Below are 25,026 nucleotides of genomic sequence, written 5' to 3'. Positions count from 1 at the left end.
GTGTGTATATATATATATATATATATATATATATACTGTGTGTGTCTCAGTATATAGTGTGTGCATATATACTCTGTGTGTCTATGCACTATAGTGCATCCACTGAGATTACCGGTACTGTGAGATGTCACTCAGTTGATCCTCTGGCCGCCTCTAGGATTACTCCTGCACGTCCACGCTGCGGCAGCAGCAAACACGGCTCAGGAAACAGCAGAAGCGCTTCCACGCGGACAGTCTGGCCTGCTCCGGCACCTGGTTCTGGTTCTGCTGTTCGGATGGATGGTCGTCGTCCGGGGACACCACATCCGGGGACTCATTATCCAGGGACACCTCGACCAGGGACTCATTATCCGGGGACACCACATCCGGGGACTCATTATCCAGGGACACCTCGTCCAGGGACTCATTATCCGGGGACACCACGTCCAGGGACACCTCGTCCTGGGACTCATTATCCGGGGACACCACGTCCGGGGACACCTCGTCCGGGGACACCACGTCCGGGGACTCATTATCCAGGGACACCTCGTCCTGGGACTCATTGTCCGGGGACACCTCGTCCGGGGACACCTCGTCCGGGGACACCTCGTCCGGGGACTCATTATCCGGGGACACCTCGTCCGGGGACTCCTCGTCCGGGGACTCATTATCCAGGGACACCTCGTCCGGGGACTCCTCGTCCGGGGAATCCTCGTCCGGGGAATCCTCGTCCGGGGACACTTGGGACGGCGGGCCCTCCAACACCTCAGAAGGTTTCCAGGTGGCGGCACTTACGGCACAGTGCTTCCAGGGGGCTGAGGCCCTCGCCTCTGCAGCCTGTATCAGCTTTGACACCCGGCCCGAAACTCCGGCCACAGACGCCTCTTCAGTCTCCTGCCACAGTGGATAAAAACACAAACACAAAGCAAATGAGCACTCAGTACACAGCTCTCCTCTCCCCTTCTCTCCTCTCCGCCTCTCTTTCCCTCTCTCAGCTTCTGGGGGACTGCAGGGGAGACTCTCACGGGCCCCCGGGGGGCTGGGGTCACTGCCCCCGTGGCGCCCTCTCTCCTCTCCCCCCTCTCTCCTGTCGCCCCTCTCTCCCTCTCTCTATCCTCCCCCTCTCTCCTTTCCCCTGTTCTCCTCCCCCTCTCTCCTTCTTTCTCCCCTTCCCCTCTCACCGGCTTCAGGTGGACTGCTGGGGTCACTGACTTTGCGGCGTCCCGATCCCTTGCCTCTGCAGCCTGGATCAGCTTTGCCACCCGGCCCGAAACTCCGGCCACAGACGCCTGTTCAGTCTCCTGCCACAGTGGATAAAAACACAAACACAAAGCAAATGAGCACTCAGTACACAGCTCTCCTCTCCCCTTCTCTCCTCCCCCTCTCTCCGCCTCTCTTTCCCTCTCTCGGCTTCTGGGGGACTGCAGGGGGGACTCTCACGGGACCCCGGGGGGCTGGGGTCACTGCCCCTGTGGCGCCCTCTCTCCTGTCCCCCCTCTCTCCTGTCGCCCCTCTCTCCCTCTCTCCTTTCCCCCGTTCTCCTCCCCCTCTCTCCTTCTTTCTCCCCTTCCCCTCTCACCGGCTTCAGGTGGACTGCTGGGGTCACTGACTTTGCGGCGTCCCGATCCCTTGCCTCTGCAGCCTGGATCAGCTTTGCCACCCGGCCCGAAACTCCGGCCACAGACGCCTGTTCAGTCTCCTGCCACAGTGGAAAAAAACACAAACACAAAGCAAATGAGCACTCAGTACACAGCTCTCCTCTCCCCTTCTCTCCTCCCCCTCTCTCCGCCTCTCTTTCCCTCTCTCGGCTTCTGGGGGACTGCAGGGGGGACTCTCACGGGACCCCGGGGGGCTGGGGTCACTGCCCCTGTGGCGCCCTCTCTCCTGTCCCCCCTCTCTCCTGTCGCCCCTCTCTCCCTCTCTCTATCCTCCCCCTCTCTCCTTTCCCCCGTTCTCCTCCCCCTCTCTCCTTCTTTCTCCCCTTCCCCTCTCACCGGCTTCAGGTGGACTGCTGGGGTCACTGACTTTGCGGCGTCCCGATCCCTTGCCTCTGCAGCCTGGATCAGCTTTGCCACCCGGCCCGAAACTCCGGCCACAGACGCCTCTTCAGTCTCCTGCCACAGTGGATAAAAACACAAACACAAAGCAAATGAGCACTCAGTACACAGCTCTCCTCTCCCCTTCTCTCCTCCCCCTCTCTCCCCTTCTCTTTCCCTCTCTCCCATTCCCCTCTCAGCTTCTGGGGGACTGCAGGGGGGATTCTCACGGGACCCCGGGGGGCTGGGGTCACTGCCCCTGTGGCGCCCTCTCTCCTGTCCCCCCTCTCTCCTGTCGCCCCTCTCTCCCTCTCTCTATCCTCCCCCTCTCTCCATTCCCCCATTCTCCTCCCCCTCTCTCCTTCTTTCTCCTCTCCCCTTCTCTCCTCTCCCCCGTTCTCCTCCCCCTCTCTCCCTCTCTCCACCTCTCCCCTCTCACCGGCTGCAGGTGGACTGCTGGGGTCACGGACTTTGCGGCGTCCCGATCCCTTGCCTCTGCAGCCTGGATCAGCTTTGCCACCCGGCCCGAAACTCCGGCCACAGACGCCTCTTCAGTCTCCTGCCACAGTGGATAAAAACACAAACACAAAGCAAATGAGCACTCAGTACACAGCTCTCCTCTCCCCTTCTCTCCTCCCCCTCTCTCCGCCTCTCTTTCCCTCTCTCGGCTTCTGGGGGACTGCAGGGGGGACTCTCACGGGACCCCGGGGGGCTGGGGTCACTGCCCCTGTGGCGCCCTCTCTCCTCTCCCCCCTCTCTCCTCTCCCCCCTCTCTCCTGTCGCCCCTCTCTCCCTCTCTCTATCCTCCCCCTCTCTCCTTTCCCCCGTTCTCCTCCCCCTCTCTCCTTCTTTCTCCCCTTCCCCTCTCACCGGCTTCAGGTGGACTGCTGGGGTCACTGACTTTGCGGCGTCCCGATCCCTTGCCTCTGCAGCCTGGATCAGCTTTGCCGCCCGGCCCGAAACTCCGGCCACAGACGCCTCTTCAGTCTCCTGCCACAGTGGATAAAAACACAAACACAAAGCAAATGAGCACTCAGTACACAGCTCTCCTCTCCCCTTCTCTCCTCTCCGCCTCTCTTTCCCTCTCTCAGCTTCTGGGGGACTGCAGGGGAGACTCTCACGGGCCCCCGGGGGGCTGGGGTCACTGCCCCTGTGGCGCCCTCTCTCCTCTCCCCCCTCTCTCCTGTCGCCCCTCTCTCCCTCCTCTCCCTCCCCCTCTCCCTCCCTCTCTCTCTCTCCTCCCCCTCTCTCTCCCCCTCTCTCTTCCCCCTCTCCCTCCCTCTCTCTCCCCCTCTCTCTTCCCCCTCTCCCTCCCTCTCTCTCCCCCTCTCTCTTCCCCCTCTCCCTCCCTCTCTCTCCCCCTCTCTCTCTCTCCCTCCCCTCTCTCTCTCTCTCTCCTCCCCCTCTCTCTCTCTCCCTCCCCTCTCTCCCACAGTGAGATGTACCTCCTGGCTATTGTCGCCGTAGTTGTTCCGCATTGTTCGGCCGCCGCCATGTCCTCCTATCTTAGGCTCCTGGCTGGCGGCCTCCTGCAAGTGAGCACATTTGAACAGACGGATCAGACAAAACCCAGCAGAGCGGATCAGGGGCCCCGTGCAGCTAAATGTTTTGGGGACCCAGTTGGAAAACAGAATACAATAGCTAAAAACAACTGCTATTCAATGCTTTCAACTCCATGTATAGGTAGTGTAAGTTACTTTAAATGTAAGTGTACATTAATGCAGGGGTTCCCAGCCCCGTGCCTGGAGCAGCCCCTACCCTGCTGGTCTTTGTTCCAACCCAGCTCAGTTACTTCATTGCACAATTCTACACTTACACTACAATTAAAGGGCTCTGATTTAGGACATTATTTGTTCAATTAAGGGTTCAGTTAAGTAACTGAGATCCCGGTTGGTACCAGCAGGGTAGGGGCTCTGTACAGAAAGAAGTTTGTAACGTTTCTCCAGTCCAGTAAAAAGCCAGTGGGCTTAAACTATTCAGGTAGAGATGGAAAAATAATAAAAACCGAAAAAATAATGATATCGCTTATCTCACAATTTACAGTAAGCTAATTCGTGCATTGATGAACCCTCTTTTTTCTGTTAGTTAATTAGCTAACATTAACACATACTTCCCAGGCCTTGTTGATGCATTAGTTACGGACTTGTTCATGCTGAAGAACAGATCACTAGTCACTGTTATATGATAGACACGTGTTACAACGTGTTGCCAATTTGCTTTATCAAACCAAAACGTACAGTGAGTTTTTTATTTTGGATAAATACATGCAAATATACAACCCTGTGACAATCCGTGTTAGAAATCGCTGCAGTGCAGAGTTGACTGGATCTCAGTGCCGAGGGTTTAAGACTTTTGAACCTCGTTTGTAATACATCGATGAAGGGAAACGGTTACTTACGTTCTCTTTAGCTTTCCAGAATTCTCTAGCGGCTTTTATCCGACACGCAATACTCAATAGCTCTGCGCGAATGAGGCGGCGGCGGCGGCGCCCGCGAGAGCGAACTGCGCGCCATTGTGACGTAGCCACCCAGAACGCGGCGGCGTCCTTAGCGACCGACGTCACCGCCCTGGCAACCGTCACAACACGTGTCTGAACACGTGACTGATCTGAAGGGCGCTATACGATAAACGTCGATTGATTCATTGATTGATTGAAATACTAATTCACACAAATGTCCTTTGGCTTTCTCTGTGTGTGATTGATCTGTTACAGGGGTTCCCAACCCTGCTCCTGGAGATCCCCTACCCTGCTGGGTTCTGTTCCAACTGAGCTCTCAATGACTTAATTGAACCCTTCATTTAATTAATTTGATTACATTTGAATCTTTACAATGTGTAAATAGTTCCTTAATAATATAATAATTTCCTTTAACTTAACGTAAACCCCCTACTGTTACAAATAAATAAAAGTCCCTGATTTAGGAAATTGTTAGTTCAATTAAGTAATTAAGTAAGAGCTCAGTTGAAGCAGCAGGGTAGGGGGTCCCTCAGGACCAGGGTTGAGAACCACTGATCTATTAAATTCTTTATTACAGTGTGGTATTTGTTAAGACACGCATTCAGTCTGACTGGGAGAGCGTATGTGCACAGTAATTAAGAATATTTTAAACAAGGGGCCAGGGGGGCAGGGAGCTCTGACAGTGGGAAGGAAGGAAGGAAAACCAAGGGAAACTGCTAGTAGGAAAGTCCTCAAATGTTTGTACCTCAATGCCAAGAGTATAAGGAACAAGATGTTAGACATAGAAGCCACAGTGCTGGCGTGTGACTATGATGTTGTAGGAGTGACAGAAACATGGCTTACAGAAAATAATGGGGATGAATACAAGTTGAAAGGATACACACAGTTTAGGAGGGTTGGGGTAACATTATATGTCAGAAATGACATTGAGGCAGAAGAACTCAAATTAGATCCCAGTAATGGAACAGAATCTTTGTGGGTTTTGAACAAGATATGATTCATATATATATATATATATATATATTCCTGTCCTGTATGAAGCATTCAGGGCTCTGCAGTGTGTGAAGGTATTTAACAATATACGTGATTTTCTTTTACTTTTAGATGTCAAGTTTAGCCATTGTTTGTTTTCTAATTGTCAGTATTATGCAAGGACAATGAAAGCAATCGATTCCCAAATTAATTTTGCAGTCGGTTATATGTTATAGCAGGTGTCACTTTGAATAATTTAGTTAAATTTAGTTAATTTAGGTAAAGACCCCATCAACAAAAAGACAAATCTTCAGTTGTCTTAATTGCTACTACAATATCCACTTGGATGGCATTTGAAAATAATACAGAATTAGATTGTGAAGTCTAAGACTGGCTTGAACTGGTATGTCTGTTCAAAATTGCAAACAGCTAGACTAGCACTAGAAGCGAGAGGAAGGCATTTGACCCGATGTACTCGTCTTGGAAGCTGCAGTAATTAAATCGTTCTAGAATCGCGGCCAGTCCGTGTTTAAATGACCCCAAGGAGTCGTCTGCAGCACGATGCTTGGCCAGTCTGTGTCCGTCCACCTCACTCTGTGTGAATAAGTGCTTCCTGTTTCCTGTCCTCACTCCCTTCAAACCCGGTCTCTCCTTACGTTCCTCTGTCCTCGTGCCCCTGTTCACGTTGAAGTGATGCTCTGGACTCTTATTATTATTATTATTATTATTATTATTTTTATTTCTTGGCAGATGCCCTTATCCAGGGCGACTTACAACATAAGTGCAAAACAAAGTGAAAAATACAGTTAAGTAAAGGCATCAAACATTACAAATTCAATTTATATAAAACATCCCGGACAGTATGGTCAAGGCCTGTCTTGATTTTGAAGACCTGATTCACGTTTCCATGTAATCTTCTCTGTTCCAGCCTAAAAGACTCTGAAATAAAGTTACAGGTCATTTTGAAGCAACCGGGGAACGAGGTGATCGATCCCGTGAAACGAGTTCCTGGCGAGGTATGTTATTTCTGTTGTAGTTTAAAGGAATAATATCGAAACTAAATCAGTTGTAATAACAGAATTCATTAAAGTATTGAGGACTGAGTTATTATAGAAGCAGACAGAAATTGTAGATTTGATTCATCGTGTGGGTAAGTTTGCATGTGCTTTGAACAAAGGTGGAGAATCCGCCATTTTGTGGTGATTCACTGTGTGAAGAAAAGCCGCGCTATGATCTCTGTGAACAGATGCTGACGAGCGAGTCTACAGTCCAGAGGCATCTTTTGAAAGGAGAAAGCAAAATCGTTTGTGATTACAGGTAATTAGATTAACGGACGTTTATTTTATGATGTGATCTGAAAGGGAGACGAGGTGCAGTGTTGTATGGTTTTGCAAAGGGGTGGATAGATCTGTAAAAAGCAATGTCAACCGCTGTGCAGCGTGTTAAAATGTCACATTGAAAAGCAATAGGGAAAGCACATGTTGAATTGTAAGGTAAGTTATTTAGGCTGCATAGTGCTAGTGGATCCTGTGTGCAGGTCGTTGTTTCCTGTGCTGTTTTCTTGTCTTGTGGAAGCTGTTACAGCTGGAATTGAACTCGCAGCCATTAGGACGCGCTGCGCCGCTCTGCGTGTATCCACACTGCGCATGTGCGCAGCCTCCGACATGTTCAGAGGTGTTTTTGCTATAAGCGTGAATATAAGAGCCGCGCCGTCCATTTTGATAATAATCTAAGATGAATGTAGTCTAAATATGTAAATAAGTGTCAGTGATCTGTGTCTGACTGTGCTATACATTTGAGCATGTATGTATTTTCATACAGCTCATATTTTGTTTGTATAGACCATCCGTCCATTTTGAGTCTTTTTGCCGAGTTCAGTGTGTTTACAGAGAAGCAGCGCAGCCGCGCAGACTCTCACTGCGGGGTTATATGCGATTTCATTAGTAGTTTGTTTTAATCCCAGTTACAAACGTTTTACGATTAAAATGGAGATGGTCAAATTAAACGATTTTGCATAAATATAACCTTAGTAAATGCAAATCCGTGAAATGTATGCATCGGCCAATCGTACACATGCACTGCAAGACAGACGCGCGTATCTGACCTTTGATCTACACAAATCACACACACACACACACAGTACTGCTGCCGGGTCAAATCATTATTCACTCAGAAGCCCACCCATTGGTGGAGAAGCGCAGAACTGCGCACATCTGCGCACATCTGCGCCACACGGACGTGACCGCAGCCCCGCCTCTTCCATTGACCCCAGCGCGCGCCCGGAACAAAACCAGACCACGTGTTTTACAGAAAAGCCATCTTTGTAGGGATCAGACGCAATTTTAAAAATGTTTAACGTACAAAACGAGGTAAACATCTTTATAATACACAACTCCGATTGTTTAATTGATTACATTTTAAAACCAGTTTGCGACCCCTACTTTAAGTCAGTATTGCGGTGCATTGTGGCAGAGAGCTCGGGTTTTATTTGTTATTTACCAGTAAACCTCAGTATTTAGTTACTGTCTGACATTACCCGCATGTGTGTGCGAATATATATTGTAGCGTTTCAAGTGCGTTAATTAATTACCTTCCTTGAATAATAACACGATGACGACAAGGTGACCTGGTAAATAGGAGGTCGACTTTATTCTTCCTGTCTCTACACCCCACGGGCTTTGTTAGCCAAGCACACGCCAAAACAATAAACCCACAACGACTTCAAGTTCCCTATTTTTCTGTGTCTCAATACCAGCCACTTGGTCTGGTTGCTCAGGCACATTATTTGTACAGCTTTGTCTCTAACAACAGCCTCTGTGTACAGCGTCCTCTTCTCCAACCCCCGCCATCGCTATTTATACCCCCTCCCACGTGATTTCCTCCCTCCAATCCCTGTTTCTCCTGGGCCTGACCTCTGACCCCTGACCACTAAACGCGCCAGGATCGCTGGGTTCTGGATCAGAAACTTCGTTTTCCAGGATAGTGTGGATGGCGGGATGACTGTGGTTTCTATCTGATCAGCTGCAATCGTGTGAAGTAAGATCGTGAGTAGACAAAGCACAGATAACCCTGCTACTGAACAAGTGTGTCTTATAGCCGGTTGGATTAATATAACTCGGCCCCCCTGTGAACGGAGAGATAAACAGCGAGGCGGTGAAAAGGAGAGTAAACACCTTCGTGAAGTTGGCACTCCGTATAATTAAATAATCACCAAAACTATTCCATTAATTTGTGCTGATTTGTGCCGCAAAAATGAACGTTTGTGCTGGTTTGGTCTTTGAGATATTAAACATTCTTTTTTGGGCTGTGTGACGTCACTCTCCACCCCATCTCGCTCAAATCGCTCCAAACCGGTGCGATTCGTTTGCGCTCGATTTGTGCCGTTAAAAGAAACAATCTAAGTAATTCCCTTTACATAGAAATAACACAATTATCTCCCGGATCTGTGGCGTCAGTCTTGCATTTACCCCATCTCGTCCAACGCACTCATTTTCTGACTCGTTCGTCTGTGCTCTCGGTGCGGGTTTCTTATCATCGCTGTCATTGTTTTTTTTTAATTTTGACAGTAACTTCAATCCTCAAATCCAATCACATTTGCCCTGTATCTGTGCTCGGGTAGCACTTGTTTGAATTCACCTCGTGTATATTGGAACTTAATATAATGTTGCTTGTGTTCTGGTGCATCGCTGAAGCAAGCATTACATCTCGTTTATTACCATCATGTTTTAGGAGTTTATTCAAAGTAAAAAGTAGACTAACTTTACCTCAGTGAATATATCGTTGAGGCCACTGCATTATAATAACCGTTTGCTCGATTAGTTAGTGGTTGTTTCGTTATTATTTCCCTTGTGTCTAAAAGATAAGTGACTTGTAGTTGAAGGTACAAGGTAAAGAACTGAACTGCTATGTGTTGTTGTGTTTATTTCTGAATATGTGAAATCTGTTTCCTGGATATACTAACGTCGTGAGCAATGCTATTTGTGTGTAGGCATCACAATAATCCCTTCATTTCAGGGTATTACGAGCTTGCAGGTACACAGGGAGGAGAATCAATATCACTGTTTATGTGGGGACCCGGGGATTTGTTCTGAACTTGTGCAATGTTAACTCCTACATTCATGACAGGTGCTTGTGCTGGTAACTTTACATTTATGAATAAAATGCAGGATACAGAGTGAAGACCCTTAACCTCTGCCCTGGCTGGTGTATTGACACTGGGGTATCTTGTGCAGCACCCTTCTAGTCACGGGGCTCTACAGGGCAATTCCAGAGTGAGATTATTGAACTACACTTATTTATTTGTAAGTCATGTCATTTCTGACAGCTTTTCACAATGTGAAGCAGTAACAGAAATGCTGAACTGTAAATCAGATTATGATGGTTATTTCTTAGCCTTATGCATGCATACACAAGCACTTCTGTGACTCTGGTGTGCATTTGCCCTCAATAAACAAGGGGCACCATATTTTAGCCCCCCCCATAAGCCTGTTGACCTTGTGTGTGTGTGTGTGTAGTTCATCATTGTACACAATCCCTTAAGGCAGGGGTTCTTAACTGATTTGGACCTACAGACCCTCTAGTCTGACCCATGGCCACATGATACATGGGATCCACATCAGAGCTCAGTGGAAGTGCACAAGCCATTCGTACGTCATTCCTCAGGGACTCATGCATTCATTCATTCATTCATTCATTAAGACTTGGTGCCATTATTGTCATGTGTCACCACTTAGACCTGAGGCCTCAACACAGACCTTCAAGAACACACTGTTGCACAAGGGTTCGATCAAAGCTGATTTAATGCCTTTACTAAATTTGCTTTGCTTGGTGCTTTGAGGAATCGGCCTGTGATTGATGTCTAGTAAATATACACGTTGTATAGCGTTTATATAGTTGCTGTGCTTATTGGAATGATATAGAAAGCTAATCTCATTTGTCCTCTTAATTTTTCTGGGATTAGAAAAATAAAGCCTATTTACACATTCATACTACAACAGCTCGGGCAGGTAACGGTTTATTTTGCTATAAATAATATTGAGGATGGAGATTATGGTTATGTTTCAACCCTACATTGTGTTTATATTACCCTAAGTGGTTCTGTAATGCAGAAAAAAATGAATAAAATACAATGCTAGGCAAACCTTGAGATGAAATGATATTAATGGTTTCATATTCTCCCTCAGGTTTATCTTCCAGGACTAATATTTAGGGGTGTTTTATTCTATGTCTCCACTGGAGGGCTCTGTCCTCTGGATCCATATACAGTCCTCATATATTACTAGATTTATATCGGCATGACTTGTGTGTGTTTTTGTGTACATATATTTGTGCTCTCAATACACAACGTTGTGGCAAAATGTCGTCTCTCTTTGTTTTTCCTATAGTGAATATCGATTGTGGATAAATACAGCTGCACCCACGAGAGCGAAATTACATTTTTAAAGAGCCCTACAGGACAAAGTAATTTTAGGTTTTCATCACTTAAAGTCTGCTAATAAATAATCCTTGAAAGCTCAGAAAAGCATTTCATAATACTGCAAATGTCTTTCCCCTCAATGCCAGTGGTGGGACACACAGCCCCATACTGTAGATGAGGAGTGTGGTTTGTAGTTCGCTAGTGGAGTTGTTTTGTGACTGTTAGTATTTCTGTCCCATTTACAGCTGTGTGTGACTGTTGGAGACCAGCAGGGTGCGCGGTCCTGCTCTTCCCTGCTCAATCCACGCCCTCCAGCAGGGACACCCGCTCTCGCCACGGCCGCCCGAGACGGGGCTCAGTGTAGTCCGTTCATTTGTTTATTTTCATTAGGATCAGAAGGAGATGCGTCTCAGTACACAGTGTGCGCGTGTGTGTGCGTCTCAGTACACTGTGCATCTCAGTACATGGTGCATCTCAGTACACGGTGTGCGCATGTGTGCGTCTCAGTACACTGTGCATCTCAGTATACAGTGTACGCTTGCGTGCGTCTCAGTACACGGTGTGCACTTGCGTGCGTCTCAGTACACAGTGTGTACGTGCGTCTCACTACACTGTGCGTCTCAATACACTGTGTGCATGCGTCTCAGAGCACTGTGCGTCTCAGTACACTGTGCGTCTCAGATCACACTGTGCGCTTGCGTGCGTCTCGGTACACGGTGCGTCTCGGTACACGGTGCGTCTCGGTACACGGTGTGCGCGTGCACATGCAGGGGAGGGGGTGTGAACTGGGGACTGGCTCTCCACTGTGGCTGGGGTGGCAGATCGAGAGTTAAATACTCCCTGTTCAATACCAAAGCAGACACCGCTGGCTTGTACTGACTCCATTCGATCTCTTCTTTCTGCTTGAGAAGACTGAGCGCTTCCTGGGTGCCCTGGGATCTGTCTGGAAGGGCCCAGGACTGTGGATCAGCCACAATCTCCAGAAGGACTGAGAGGAAAGAGTGAAAATCAAAGACCTGCAATCCAAGTGTAATCCAAAGAGAAGTCCAAAAATTGTGAGTTCCTTACCGGGGTCAGTGTAGTCCGTCAGCGGGTCTGTGTGGGATTCTGGGGGTGAGCTCTGCCTCTTGTAGTTCGGGTGGGTACAATGTTGAGGTAGCGAGCTGGAATATATTGCCCGCCTATGACCAGGGCCCGTGGCTTGACACGCTGCGCAGCGGGGCGCGACTGATGGCTGGTCCTCTCTTCATCAAGCTCTTGCATTTTCACTTTAGACCTCTGCTCAGACAACAGCTTCTGCATTTGTTCCTCAAAACGATTGATTGTTTTCTGCTTCTCAGAGTTGTCAGTGAGCAGCTGAATAATGTTCTGCGCAGAAATCAATTTCGCATCGCTTTCGATTAGCCTCAAGGGCCTTTTGGAGCTGGGCGGTGAGGTGTTGGATGTGGGCTTGATCAGCCATCTTCTCAGATTGATTTCTCTTCTTCTTGGAGAGGACTTCCTCGCACATCTCTCTCTTGGGCACAAGAGCATTCTTATGCTTGCAAGTGATGGAGCGCAAGTCTTTCTCCAGAATCCTGGACTTCTCTCTCTCGTCCTGCAGCTCTGCAGCGAGCTGTTGGATCTGGACCTTATGGTTGGTCCTAGTTTGAGAGAGAGCATCACTCAGCTCTTGAATTTTCTCTGAATTGGACCTCTGCTCAGACTTCCATTCTTCTTCAAGAGTGCATTGGTGTGCTTTCTCTTGTTCAGCGGCTTTAGTGAGCAGCTTGATCTTCTCCTGCTCAGTAGTCAATTCCTCGCATCGCACTCGCTCTGTCTCCAAAGCCTTCTTGAGCTGGGCTGTGAGGTTTTCAATCTGTGTCTGATGGCTGGTCCTCTCGTCAACTAGAGCATCACCCAGCTCTTGCATTTTCAATTCGTTAGACTTCTGCTCAGACAGCAGCGTCTTTCTTTCTTGCTCAAGAGTGCAATTGATTTCTTTCAGCTTCTCAGACTCTTCAATGAGCAGATGGATTTTCTTCTGCAATGCAATCGATCCCTCACGTTGCAGTCGATCAGCATGATGAGCCCTTTGGAGCTGGGTAGTGAGGTGCTGGATCTGGCCTTTATCAGCCATCCTCTCTTGATGATTTCTCTTCTGTGAAAGGAGATCCTCGCACCTCACTCTCTTGGCCTCTAGAGCCTTTTTCTGAGTGCAAATGATGGAGTGTAGGCTTTCCTGAACAGCCCTGGAGTTCTCTCGCTCTTTCTGCAGCTCTGCAGTGAGGTTTTGAATCTCATGGCTGGTCCTCTCTTCCATTTTCAAAGCAGTTGACCTTTGCTCAGATAGTAATGTCTGCCTGTCTTCCTCAAGAATTGCTCTCTGCTTCTCAGCGCATTCTTGAGCTGCTTAGTGAGATCTTGTATCTCCGCCACCTTCACAGAGATCAGTCCCTCATATCTCTGCCTCTCCGCCTCGAGCTCCGTAAGTTTGCTGCCCTGCGTTAGTAGTAGGTTTTGCACACTTTCTCGAAGGGCAGCATTGGATTCGTTGTGCTCCTGTTGATCTGCTCTTAATCTCAGCCTCATACATCTGCTGTGCAGAAAGCAAGACCTGAGGAGGGGGGTGCAGGTGGGAAAGGGTGATTGTTTGTCAGCAGTAAGTGAGGTTAGAAGCTCTAAATGGGCTTAAGAAAAAATATCCCACACAATAAATGAATAAAATACATGACTAATACAATAAAAAAAAGTAATATTATACAAAATAAAGATGTAGTAAGTAATCATTTAAACTAACGATTGAATTAAGAAAAGAAAATACTGATTAGTATGTGTGTGTGAATGTGTGATATGTTTGCATAAATTTGCATACAAAGGGATACATTTGTGGGAATAAACTAGATGGTCAGGTTCATCACGTTTAGTTTAGTTTAGTTTAGTTTATGTTTAGAGTTAGTGAGGGAAGATGATGATTTAGCAATGTGGAAAGATGAATTCCAGAGCATGGGACCTCTGTATCTGAACAAGATTGTATTACTTTAGGTACGACAGTGAGGAGGGTGAAGGGTATTACAGGCTCGGTTGGGGGTCGGGTCAGATGTGCGGGTGGGAAGGGGGCGACTCGGCCCTGAATTCAGCCCAGAGTCCCCAACCCTGGTCCTGGAAGAGCCCCAACCCTGCTGCCTTTTGTTGCAACCAAGCTCTCAATTAGTTAATTGAACCCTTAATTGAACTAATTAACCAAATCGGAGCTTTTTCAATGTTTTAAACAGTAGGGGTTTTAAGTATAGAATTGTATAAATATCTTAATAAGGAACCAACTGTTTTATTACACTATTTAAAAAGTCAAATCTAAGCAGATTATTACTTCAATTAAGGTCCAATTAAGTAATTGCTCAGTTGGAACAAAAGCCAGGGTTGGGACCCTTGCACTACTACGCTGACTCCGGCGTACTGCTGTCCCCCTCGTCACTTACACTGTTGCACTTATTTATTCTTATTCACTATTTCGTTATCACTTTTGTTTTTTAATATCTATGTCCTTATTGTATCACTTGTTTTATTCATTTCACTTCACAGTCACACTGATTGAATTCTCTTCTGGGAGAGAGAGAGAGAAAGTCAGATATTTGAGATTTAAAACTCCTTTATTCTGAACAACAAAATAGATAATTATAAAATCCAAAAAAATTATCCAGTCCAGTATGAAGACATAAATATATATTAAATAAACCCCCAACACACATCAAAAATAACCGGCAGCAAACGTATAAAGCATTAGAAAGACTAATTGAAAATCAGAGTGCACCCCTCTTGCCCATGCTGCACCCTCTGCTGCACACCCCCACTGATATCTCTGCCCATGTTGAAAAAGGAAAAATCCACCGCTATCCTAATCGAAACAAGGACTTTAAAAATACATTGTACATCATCAAGACCTGCACTGGACAGCCTATTTTTACAGGATTTTAAAATGGCTAGCCTCGCTTGACCCAGGCGATCCTTTTATGAATATTGAATACTAAACATCAAAAGCTCTTTACGAAAAACACCCTAGAGACGTCAGTAGCCTAAACATTAAAAAGAAGGCTTTAACAGCCATAGTATAGAGCTGCCTCTTCTCTCCAGAGTGAAACTGCAGGTCAGTCTCTCTCTCCAGACTCCACAGCATCCGAGGCTGCTCACCCAACTCCCTCTCCGGCAACACCGAGGGGAACACGAGCTCGGGCCCCGGGACCCACCTCTCTGAAAAACACTGCAGGACAAACTCCAACATGGCAGGGGCCGTAGAGGCTCTAATCTCCACCAGCGGTCTGTCCATGAACCGCACAGAGGGCACGCCTGTCATGCCCAGCACCCCGGCCAGCTCAGCGCCGCTCTTCCACCTCCACTCGTCCCAGTCCACCAAGTGACCCAGGGTGGAGACTCCACCCTGCACAAAAACTAAAACAAACTGTCTGGAATCAAAACAGTGCATTTTAAAAATATAATTCAACAATAAAGGTACAGGTACAGGACAGCCGGCTTCAGCCAATGGTTTCCACTCCAGAATAACTTAACCAGAGTCTTCTGCACTGACTCCAGCAGCCCTAGGTGGGGATCCATACACACCAGTCTGTGCCAATGCATGGACTACCAGGTTATTAATCACCAGGACCCTCCCTCTGAAAGATGAGCCATCTCTGTAGTCTCCCCCTCCCAGTTTAGCTGCATGTAAGCCTCCGTGCCCAAATACACCCCCAGCACCTTCAGTCCCACTCTGTTCCACTCCAGCGCCTGTGGTAGAACGGGAGGCACCTTCCCCTGCCAACTGCCCTCCAGGAACGCTCCACTCTTGGCCTAAATCTGGCTCTGAGGAAGCTCTCTCACGTCCCGGTCATGAGTCACAAGACATTCACGTCATCGGCATACACTGAGACACGGACAGGCAGGGAGCCGGTGCAGCAGCAGCTCGACAGAGAGAGAGTAGAGCAGCCCTGTCTGATCCCTCTCTGTGCTGGAAAAGGCTGACTCAGACCGTTGTTAGTGTTAATAAAACTAAAAACATTTAAAATAGAGAAGTTTAAGATGAGAACCAAAAGCCTCCAGGGTGTTGAACAAAAACCCATGATCCACCTGGTCAAAGGCCTTCTTCTGGTCAAGCCACATCAGCCCAAACTCGAGATTGAAAAGGTCAGAAACGGAAAGTAAAAACGAATGATCAAAAATGGAGCGCCCTGGCACACAGTACGTTTGATCGCTGCGGGCGCCCCCGATATCGCTTCCAGGTACTTTTCCTCACATACTCATTTTTTTTTTTTTTTTATGACAGGTGGACTCCAGAACATGTCACTCATGCCGTGTATTACTACATTATTCATATTTCTGATGTTGAAAACCGTTAACAAAAAGTTTGACCCGAGTGTGGTCTGCTGTGTGAGTGCTTAATAATGCATGGTAGCCTCTTCCAAAAGCAGGTCTCAAACTAAAATACAAATCCCATACAAATTTTAAATAATGTTCTATGTAATGTTAGTGTGTTATAAAAATAATGCATAATGGTTCAAGGCATGTTCCCTGTAATGCAGTGTTGTCAATGTCAAGAAATGAATGATATTTGTTTACTCACTGGTTTTCGACAGTGTAAAACATCATGTGTAACTTTAACTTTAAAAAGGCTAACAGGATGTCAGGGTATATTGTCAAAAGTGTAGAATTGAGAACAAGGGCAGTGATGTTCAGACTGTACAATGCACTAGTTAGAGCTCATCTGGATACTGTGGACAGTTCTGGGCTCCACACTTCAAGAAAGATATCGCTGCTCTAGAGGCAGTTCAGAGGAGAGCAACCAGACTTATTCCAGGTCTGAAGGGAAAGTCCTACTGAGAGACTGAGGAACTGAACCTTCTCACCCTGGAACAGAGGAGACTACGTGGGGACTTGATCCAAGTCTTCAAAATCATGAAAGGCATCGACCACATCAAACCAGAGGAGCTTTTCCAGAGCAGCAGGGACATGCGCACCCGGGGACACAAATGGAAATTGGGCTTCAAGACATTCGAGACAGAAAACAGGAGACACTTCTTCACACAGAGAGGCGTCACAATCTGAACAAACTCCCCAATGATGTGGCTGAAGAGACAATTTGGGAACATTCAAAAACAGACTGGATAGGATACTTGATCACTTAGTTATTAATGGACACCAAAGGAGCACGATGGGGCGAATGGGCTCCTCTCGTTTGTCAGCTTTCTTATTTTCTTACTTGTATGCTATATGGATTTTGTCATAGATTTAAAAAACCCTAAGAATGACCTAATTAAGCAAATCATCAAAATAAGTTAATTAATAGTTCTGGTAAAGAATTAACAGCCTTACAAGCCGCACATTTCAGGCTAGTTTAGCTAGGTAAATGTATTCTTGCTATATAGGCAGAAAAATCCTTGATGAGGCATAAGTGAATGCGATGGGATTTAATGTCTGATGTCATACACGCGTATCATTTTTCTGGACGGTAGCAAATTTAAGGTTTTAAAGGTCAGTGATTGTTACCAACATGGAAAGTCCAGTTTGACTACTATCATATAATAAACCATAGATCTGTCATACATGTATATAATAAGAATAGAAAGATCCTACACTAAAAATACTCAATGAAGATGACTTTCTAATACTACGTGACATGAAAGAATAGATTTTATGTGTCGCTGCAAAACTGCTGGAAACTCAAACAGCTTGAAGTGGCACAATGCACTGAATCAACACTGGCTGAGTCAAGCTGTGTGTTTACCAGATAGTAACAATCTGGAGTAATCCTGGCTACCGCTGTGCCTCTGAATGTTATCAGTCCTGGCTGCTAAACAAGCAAATATTTTGTATTTTCTCTGCTATGCTTGAGTGAATTCAATGAGTACCTGACTGAGTAATGAGTACCAGAACCCTGTGTGCACTTTTTTAAAGTTTGCAGAGCCGTGTGAGCAGAGGTGTGTGATTTAAAGAGCTGGTATTAATGATTAAACCCATCCTCCCCCCTTTTAACTTTTGGTCTCACCCCACTGTAATCCCTCACCACTGGGAGTTTAAGATTGCCTCAAGTGGGATATTTCCTCTTTTCCTCAGTTTTCATGACTGGTGAGGATGTTAGCAAGAATTGTTTTTGTTTTCAGTCTCATATCGGCTGGTGCCACGCAACTCTGCCAACCTGGTAAGTAAACGTTTTTTTAAGATGCATTGACTACATCTGGGTCTTTTTATCTTCGTTTTTAATAATGGATAGATCCTGCAAACTAGTTTTCTATATTGCCATCCTCTTTTATAGAAAACATGTATGTATTTCCATTACAATAGGCACTTGAAGTTGAACAGCATGTTATGAGGGATTTTATCTCATTTGAAACCAATGTTTTGTTTTTTTCTCAGTACATCCCTTGTACAGCTGCAATGTAGAGCTGCACAGAATAAGTATTCACTTTCTCTAGTTGCTCCCTGTCTCTTCACACAGTTGCAGTTATCCTTCAACTTTAAGTTCTTAATGTTTTGAGCAACACTATTTTATTATGTTTTGCATTCAGATCTAATATTGGTTTATTTGTCATCAATGTTCCTGTCATTAATGAAGATAAATGTTTGACCTGTTGTGTTATTATTTACTATTTAGATTGTATTTTAAAAGTTATTTTGTGACTTGAAGCTTCATTCAAGGGATATTAAAAATGTGTACAAGCACGTGTATTCCTGTACAGTATGCATAGTAAGGAGAAACATTTTACATCTTAAATATTTGCTGTAACTAGTGCAATATGATCTCAGCAACTCCTGCTTATAATTCAGACATAATATGCTTTTAAGCTTTCCTTTAGCAACAATTTAAAATCAATCGATTGGGTTTACAAATGATGCATGCACACAGCCTCACAGACCTTCTACTGATTTACCTGTGTATCACATTTAAAATCAATCCCAGTGCCTTTACACCCAGGTACACCTGTCATAGACCCCCCTGGCCAGCAGGGCTCCTCAGGTTGTGCTTTGTGCAGATGCCCTGTGACCTTACGCTAATACTGGAGTCGCTGCAGGCACAGTATGTAAACTTATGTATGCTCCTACGGGTGACTTCAGATAGAGGTAAAGGGCTCTCCTGTAGAAGAACTGAAAATAATATGGAATATGCACAATCTAGAATTAGCTGGAAGGCAGATGGAAAAGGATAAGTGTGCACATGCCCAATGAGTATGTGATTCTGCTTTTCTACAGAGCATTATATTGTTCCTCCTTCACTCATCAGGAAGTTATTTAAGCTGAGCACTGTGTATACACACCACAGTATCTCACGAAGAGACTACACTGGGGTGGGATGTGTCTTTTATAGTTTCTCACAGCTGTCTGTTGTGGTATGTCTTCACTTTATAAATTGTCCTGTAAAGTAAAAGATGCTACAGGAAAACAAAATGTCTCTTTCCCCAGGTGGAGACGAGGCCAACCTAGTGAGGATAAGTATCAAAACCGCTCTGGGGAAAGATGCAGTAAGTGCCACTGTTCCTACAATATATCACACAGGTTTATATATATATATATATATGTTAAAAATACCTGGATAAGTCTCCACCCCACCGAGCGAGTGCTTGGTGGCACTTGGTTGAAGCACCTTTAGCAGGAATTACAGCTGTGAGTCAGTAAAGATGGGTATCTGCCATCTTTGCACACCTAGATTTGGCAATATCTAGATAGGGTTTTGATGGTGCCATACAGCTTCCACTTAATAATTTTCTTGACTGTGCTCCAAGGGATTTTGGTATTTTTTATACCCATCGCCTGCTCTGTGTCCCAGAGTTCTTTTGAAAACTCTTGGTGCTCACGGTTGAGTCTTTGCTTTGAAATGCACAACCCAGCAGAGGGAACCTACAGGAACTGTTGAATTTATCTGGAAATCACGTGAATCACTACAATTTTACACAGGTTGAAGCTACTTAACATGGTGTGTGATTTTGAAGGTGATTGCCTAAACCTGAGGTGATTCAGCTACTATTACAGGGAGTAGTGGACACTTATTCAACCAAGCTATTTCAGTTTTGAATTTTTATTAATTTGCTACAAATTTCTATAATATCTTCTTCACTTGGAAGCTGTGGGATAGGATGTGTAGATGCATTACAATCGTTGTTTTAACATGTATCTTAATTAGAAACTGTAAGGCAACAAAATAATAATTTAAAAGGGGTCTAGACTTTCTATAGGCACTGTTTATATGTGTGTGTGTGTGTATGTATAATATATAATATATATACACACACAAATGTATATTTCTTATCTTTTCACAGTATGCCTGGAATGAAAGTGAACTGTTTTTATTCAGAGCAACTATTGCATTTGCAGTCAGAAGACATTTCAATGATGACACTTACAAGTAAGTACAACATAAAGCAGCACCGATACTCATTTAATTAGTATTACTTATCTCTTATTAGCACAGCAAAGACAGAATGCCCGGCTTCATGGAGAAGGAAGGTCCTGGTTTAGCATTGTGCTAGAACAAACAGAAACCATTTCAATTCTTAGTTCATTGTCTGCAGTCAGCACTTTTCAACGATTGTTCTCCTAAAGCAAACACCACAGAAAAGAAAGATCAACCTCAGGCCCAAAGAAACCAAATACCATTTAACATGCTGTTGACATCTGGTCAGAAAATGCCTTTCATATTTGCAGAGCAAGATGTTTTTAATGTGTGTGTGTTTTAAAGTTTAACCTTCTTGTAGTTACCCAGGGAATGGGTGAATTATTTTCACCCCTTTCACACCATATTTACCCCCAAAAAAACTATTTTTAGTCAGTGGCAATGTTATTGTATTTTGATTATGTAACCTGCACAATCTGAGTGCTGCTAATTTTTCAAGCAGTCAAGCATGTAAGAGAGAAACACCCAGCACATCGTAACATTTCATACAGAATACTGCCAAATCTGTGAATCCTCAAATGAAATTCAATAATGACCATCAATGGCAACATATGTAAAGTCTTTAAAATGTAACCTGAATCAGATACAAACCCAGAACAAAAGAATAAATGAGGTTTGTGAAACTACGTACCAGTCTCTCTGGCTGGGTCGTTTCTGTTCCAAAGGAAGGAGCTCGTTATAATTGGGTCTGGGTTTTGGAAGTGGTTGTTGACTGTCCTTAGACAACACTTCCCACGCTATATAATGACAAAACGAAGCCTAGTTTTGAATCTAAAGTTCCCTGATACCAGCCATTGATGGGACAAAAAAATAATGTGATGTCACATTATTAATGCTGACTAAACGGTTTTACTTGACAACTGTATCTCTCTCTCTCTCTTCATCTCGAGGTTCACATGCTGCATAATATTTGTTTAAACTGATAACACAGTTTAATTTCTCAGCAGCTCTTTTCAGAAACCCGATATGTGCTTTAGGGAACACGTGTGCCACACTAGGCAGCACAGATTGATTGTATTCTTTGTATGTATTGAATGTTTCGATTTCTTGATAATTTATTTTCACATTAAAAACTCTCCCAAATAATTCATTCACATCTATATGACAAAGTGTGAATAGTGTGTATGAATACATTGATTAGTTATTATTTTGATGGTCACATTAGTTGTAAAGAGAACAGTATACACTTTAAATCAATGTGCTAGTTGTCCGCAAATAGGAGGACTACTATACATACTACACAATAATGTAATTTGGATTCGTTGTTATATAGATACATTATATACAGATTTCTTTATCTAAGCTCTCTTTATGCATATTATTTACAGCTGAAATTGAATTAAACTATATGGTACAGCAAATTTAATTAACACAAGCCTATTCATATACATGCATCTCTGCTGTGTTCCTTGCTTACTGGATTAGATTTTAAGGATGCCTCTCTAAGACATTTGTTTTTCCTCTTTATACAGTGTCTCCAGTGTGATTATCTGTAATGAAACTCCAAGGGTATCATTCTGGTTTGTGGTGACAAAACCTACAAATACATCAGAACTCGTTTCCAAACAAGATGTGGCATTGGCTGTCAGGTAAATTATCTCCAGTTCAAGGAAATGCATTACTGTTACTGTGCACATAAAAGTCAATGTGCAAGTGCTAGTGGCTTTGGTTCCTCAACACTGGAAAACCACAGTTGTTAACAAATTAAAATGATTTTAAAAGACTGAAACATGAGAAAAAATACAAAGGTTTTAATAATAGTTTCTTGGTTTCAAAAGACAGAAATCTTTACTCCATTATAAGGAGACATTAAACACAGGCTGAACGTGAACGTTTGTAAAATATTACGTGTGAATATTATGTATTTTTTTGGGGTGAAACAAGATTATCGAAACTGTTGCACAGGGAAACAAGACATTCTGCTTTCTAAAGAGAAACTGTACTGCTCCTTTTTGTAGTTGTTTTCAAACTGTGTTTCAAATTTGTCCCTGCATTACAGAAATAATTTGAGGATTGTACGTTATGTACAGTATTTGAATTACTCAAGTTTGGACCTACTTTTTGATAAGGGGATGTTGCAGCCATTGAAAATATTCCATTAAAAACCTTGAGCTCCTAAACAAACCCAGGCACAAATATCCTAGGCTCCTTAAATGAGATGAAAGTTGTCAGAATGAAAAAAATGTTAATTCCTTTTGAATAGGCTTTTTCTTTCTGGGATTAACCTTTTGGAACAGCAAAAGCATTATACAACTTCAATCACTTTGGCCTAAACATTATTCACATTTCATTAAAAACACACATTCTCTTATGAGACACACTGTTGATTCTGCCTGCCTGGTTAATCATAAGAAACTGCAGGACCCGAGTCTTTTAATGATACTATACTATACTATATCTCAGAAAACACATTTTTTTTTTTTAAGTCAGAAACAAAACATCTAAACATGATAACAATGTATTCTTCTTACACTGCTGTTGAGGATTTTTCAGTGACTCTGGTGTGAACTTCTTGCACTTGTGAAAAAGACATTTGGACCTTATATGGACCTCAGTCAAATCTTACACTGCTGTGTCCCAGGTCTTTACATTGTTACGGCTCCTGACAGTGGCCAGTTACTGTATGTATGAACTACATATACCATATTAAAATTCAATTTAGCCGTACATTTAATTAAGCCAACGTCGGCGTGTTCAAATCACTCATCTTTAATCGTTTTTTAATTAAATAATTTTCCGAGTGAGTGAGATACAGTTAACCACTTTGCCCTGGGATATTTTCTTCAGTCTGCTGGATATTTCTGTGGATTGAGACGTGAGTCCTATCTTTCTGTCCCTTAGGAAGTCAAGGAACCGAATTAATAATGCATTTCTGCTGACTGACAAAACCCTGCAGTTCGTTGACATTCCTCCCACACTGGCAGCTCCTGTCGAACCATCCACCCAGCCCTGGCTCATCGCGTTCGGGGTGGTCATTAGCTTGGTGATGGTGGCCATTGTTGCTCTCGTTATATCTGGAATGGTACAGAAACAACGGTAAGTACACACGACTGTCTGAGCTCTATTGAAATAAGATATTATTAGTCCCCACAGAAGATCAAACAAAACATAACATTTTTTCAGAATGTTTTTCCCCTTCTGTTTTTAAGGTTTTTTAAGTTGGACAGTTTAGATTCCTCCCAGTCAAAGTAGTTGCTCATTAAAAATGGCATCCCAGTCCTTAATTTGTCAGATTCTTTAGAATGCATATCACTAGAAATATGGAGTGTCTTAAATCAATAAATGCTTTTGCAAATTTGATATTGAAGCACTTTTATTTCATTCACATTTACAGTATTTTGTGTTAGAAGGGAATCTACCTGAGTTTCAAACTAGAAAACATACTGTAAAATGTGTGCACTTGACAAGGACATACAAGAGGCAGCCTTGACAAATGACTTCAGTCACAGTTCTTGCATTTTATATGCAAAGCAGAAAAAAAACATTAAAAATGCTATAATTGTTAGTTGCTGTTTGATCTAAGAACTGACACAGACATAAAGTCCCTTATGAGAGAAACAATGTAATTCAGGGATATAATCATTGTCTCGTATGTCATGCTTCAATGGTTTCATTACTGTGCACACAATGATTCATCTCTGGGCAGCTGTGACTGTGCAGTCTTAAGGTCAGTCTCTGTGCCAGTTCCTACAGGTCACTTCATTAGGTATTGTTTGTCCATGTATGGGTGCACTTGCCTTATACTTTACAATTTGAAACAAACAAGCCAGGATTTGAACACTGAAAGAAACAAAAAAAAAGAAAAAATGCCCTAATAGTTGTAATGATGATACTGAGCGATTTATTTCACGATGCTTTCTTAGAAGCCCCACCAGTCATTGTAAATAAGAAAAGTGCACACCAAACCAGGTGTTTTCATTCCCCTTGCAGGAAAGAAAAGGGCATGATTGAAGAGGAGGAGGATGAGGAGGAAAAGCAAGATAAAGTGGTTGAAAACGGCATCATCTATGAAGTGATGGACACAGACAAAGGAGCTGACAACAGAGGTTTTGCGGAGGATGATGACAGATTCACACGACTATAGAGACTCCATGGCTGAGGAAATGTACCCTGGAGTACAACGCAGTCACACTAAATGCTGTACAGTATTTCACTGTCAGAAAAGCTTCACGTGGTCACCTGTGGTAGAACTTGTCCCGAGTGCTAGGCTGACGGTTCAACTATAAAGGCTTGGCTAGACACTTCATAGCTTTAATTTTTCACAGATGTTAATAGCACATAAAATGCATCAAAGGATTACGGATTTCGTGGAAGTGTGTTTTGTTTCACTTTGTTTGCTATAATAATACGTTTATCCATCTGTACCAGTAATCACCGCACACCCATATCTGTTTTGTTGTTTATTTCCCAAGATTCACATTTCGATGTCTTTGTTTTGTAATTTTGTACATGAGTTCACCAACATTTTACAATCATATTTTTATGTAAATTGTGAAATATCCCATTGTATCTCTACAGTTTAAAGATGGTTTTTAGCAATATGAACCATCAGTCATCGAGAGAGAAAAGCAAACAAAACCTTTATTGTCTTTCATTATGGAGCAGCAGTTAAATATGAATTAAATGAATTCAGGGTGGAATAATAGATATTCTTACACTTCTTACACATGCAGCTGCAAGAACCTAAAGCAATGTGTTTGTAGCAACAGTGGACTGTATGCAATTAAATTAATAAAATGCTTTTATAAATCTA

At 44.0% G+C, this 25,026-nt stretch overlaps 2 protein-coding genes across 3 annotated transcripts; one reads left to right on the top strand and one right to left on the bottom strand.

Moving 5' to 3' along the window:
- LOC136751741 (fibrous sheath CABYR-binding protein-like) lies at nt 1-12,124 on the bottom strand. The gene is made up of 10 exons (XM_066707534.1): nt 11,986-12,124; nt 11,609-11,849; nt 4,414-4,582; nt 3,461-3,544; nt 2,886-3,005; nt 2,455-2,574; nt 1,974-2,093; nt 1,559-1,678; nt 1,161-1,280; nt 1-873 (listed from the first exon to the last, which is right to left on the bottom strand). The coding sequence occupies exons 1-10, from the start codon at nt 12,122-12,124 to the stop codon at nt 160-162; spliced, it is 1,947 nt and encodes a 648-aa protein (XP_066563631.1). The 3' UTR covers nt 1-159.
- cltrn (collectrin, amino acid transport regulator) lies at nt 8,394-25,026 on the top strand. 2 transcript variants are annotated; one of them, XM_066705844.1, is made up of 7 exons: nt 8,394-8,489; nt 17,942-18,026; nt 19,286-19,344; nt 20,140-20,225; nt 21,746-21,862; nt 23,115-23,309; nt 24,204-25,026. In XM_066705844.1, exons 2-7 carry the CDS (start codon nt 17,960-17,962, stop codon nt 24,355-24,357), a joined length of 678 nt encoding a protein of 225 aa, XP_066561941.1. In that variant the 5' UTR covers nt 8,394-8,489; nt 17,942-17,959; the 3' UTR covers nt 24,358-25,026. The 2 variants fall into 2 exon arrangements, with proteins under 2 accessions (XP_066561941.1, XP_066561942.1); XM_066705845.1 differs by having other exon boundaries at nt 8,395-8,481.

Source organism: Amia ocellicauda, chromosome 6, assembly GCF_036373705.1.
Source record: "Amia ocellicauda isolate fAmiCal2 chromosome 6, fAmiCal2.hap1, whole genome shotgun sequence".
In the NCBI taxonomy this organism is placed as follows: domain Eukaryota; kingdom Metazoa; phylum Chordata; class Actinopteri; order Amiiformes; family Amiidae; genus Amia; species Amia ocellicauda.
This window is presented reverse-complemented; position numbering and strand designations above follow the sequence as displayed.

Bases quoted from the DNA above. Each gene is read 5' to 3' on its own strand.
- cltrn (XM_066705844.1), top strand. From the start codon at position 17,960: ATGTTAGCAAGAATTGTTTTTGTTTTCAGTCTCATATCGGCTGGTGCC. The intron at 20,226-21,745 runs GTAAGTACAACA...CTCTTTATACAG, and splicing joins TTCAATGATGACACTTACAA to TGTCTCCAGTGTGATTATCT. The intron at 21,863-23,114 runs GTAAATTATCTC...TCTGTCCCTTAG, and splicing joins GATGTGGCATTGGCTGTCAG to GAAGTCAAGGAACCGAATTA.
- LOC136751741 (XM_066707534.1), bottom strand. From the start codon at position 12,124: ATGCAAGAGCTTGATGAAGAGAGGACCAGCCATCAGTCGCGCCCCGCT. The intron at 11,850-11,985 runs GCAGAGCTCACC...CTTTCCTCTCAG, and splicing joins ACCCACCCGAACTACAAGAG to TCCTTCTGGAGATTGTGGCT. The intron at 2,094-2,454 runs GTGAGAGGGGAG...CCACTGTGGCAG, and splicing joins CAGCAGTCCACCTGCAGCCG to GAGACTGAAGAGGCGTCTGT.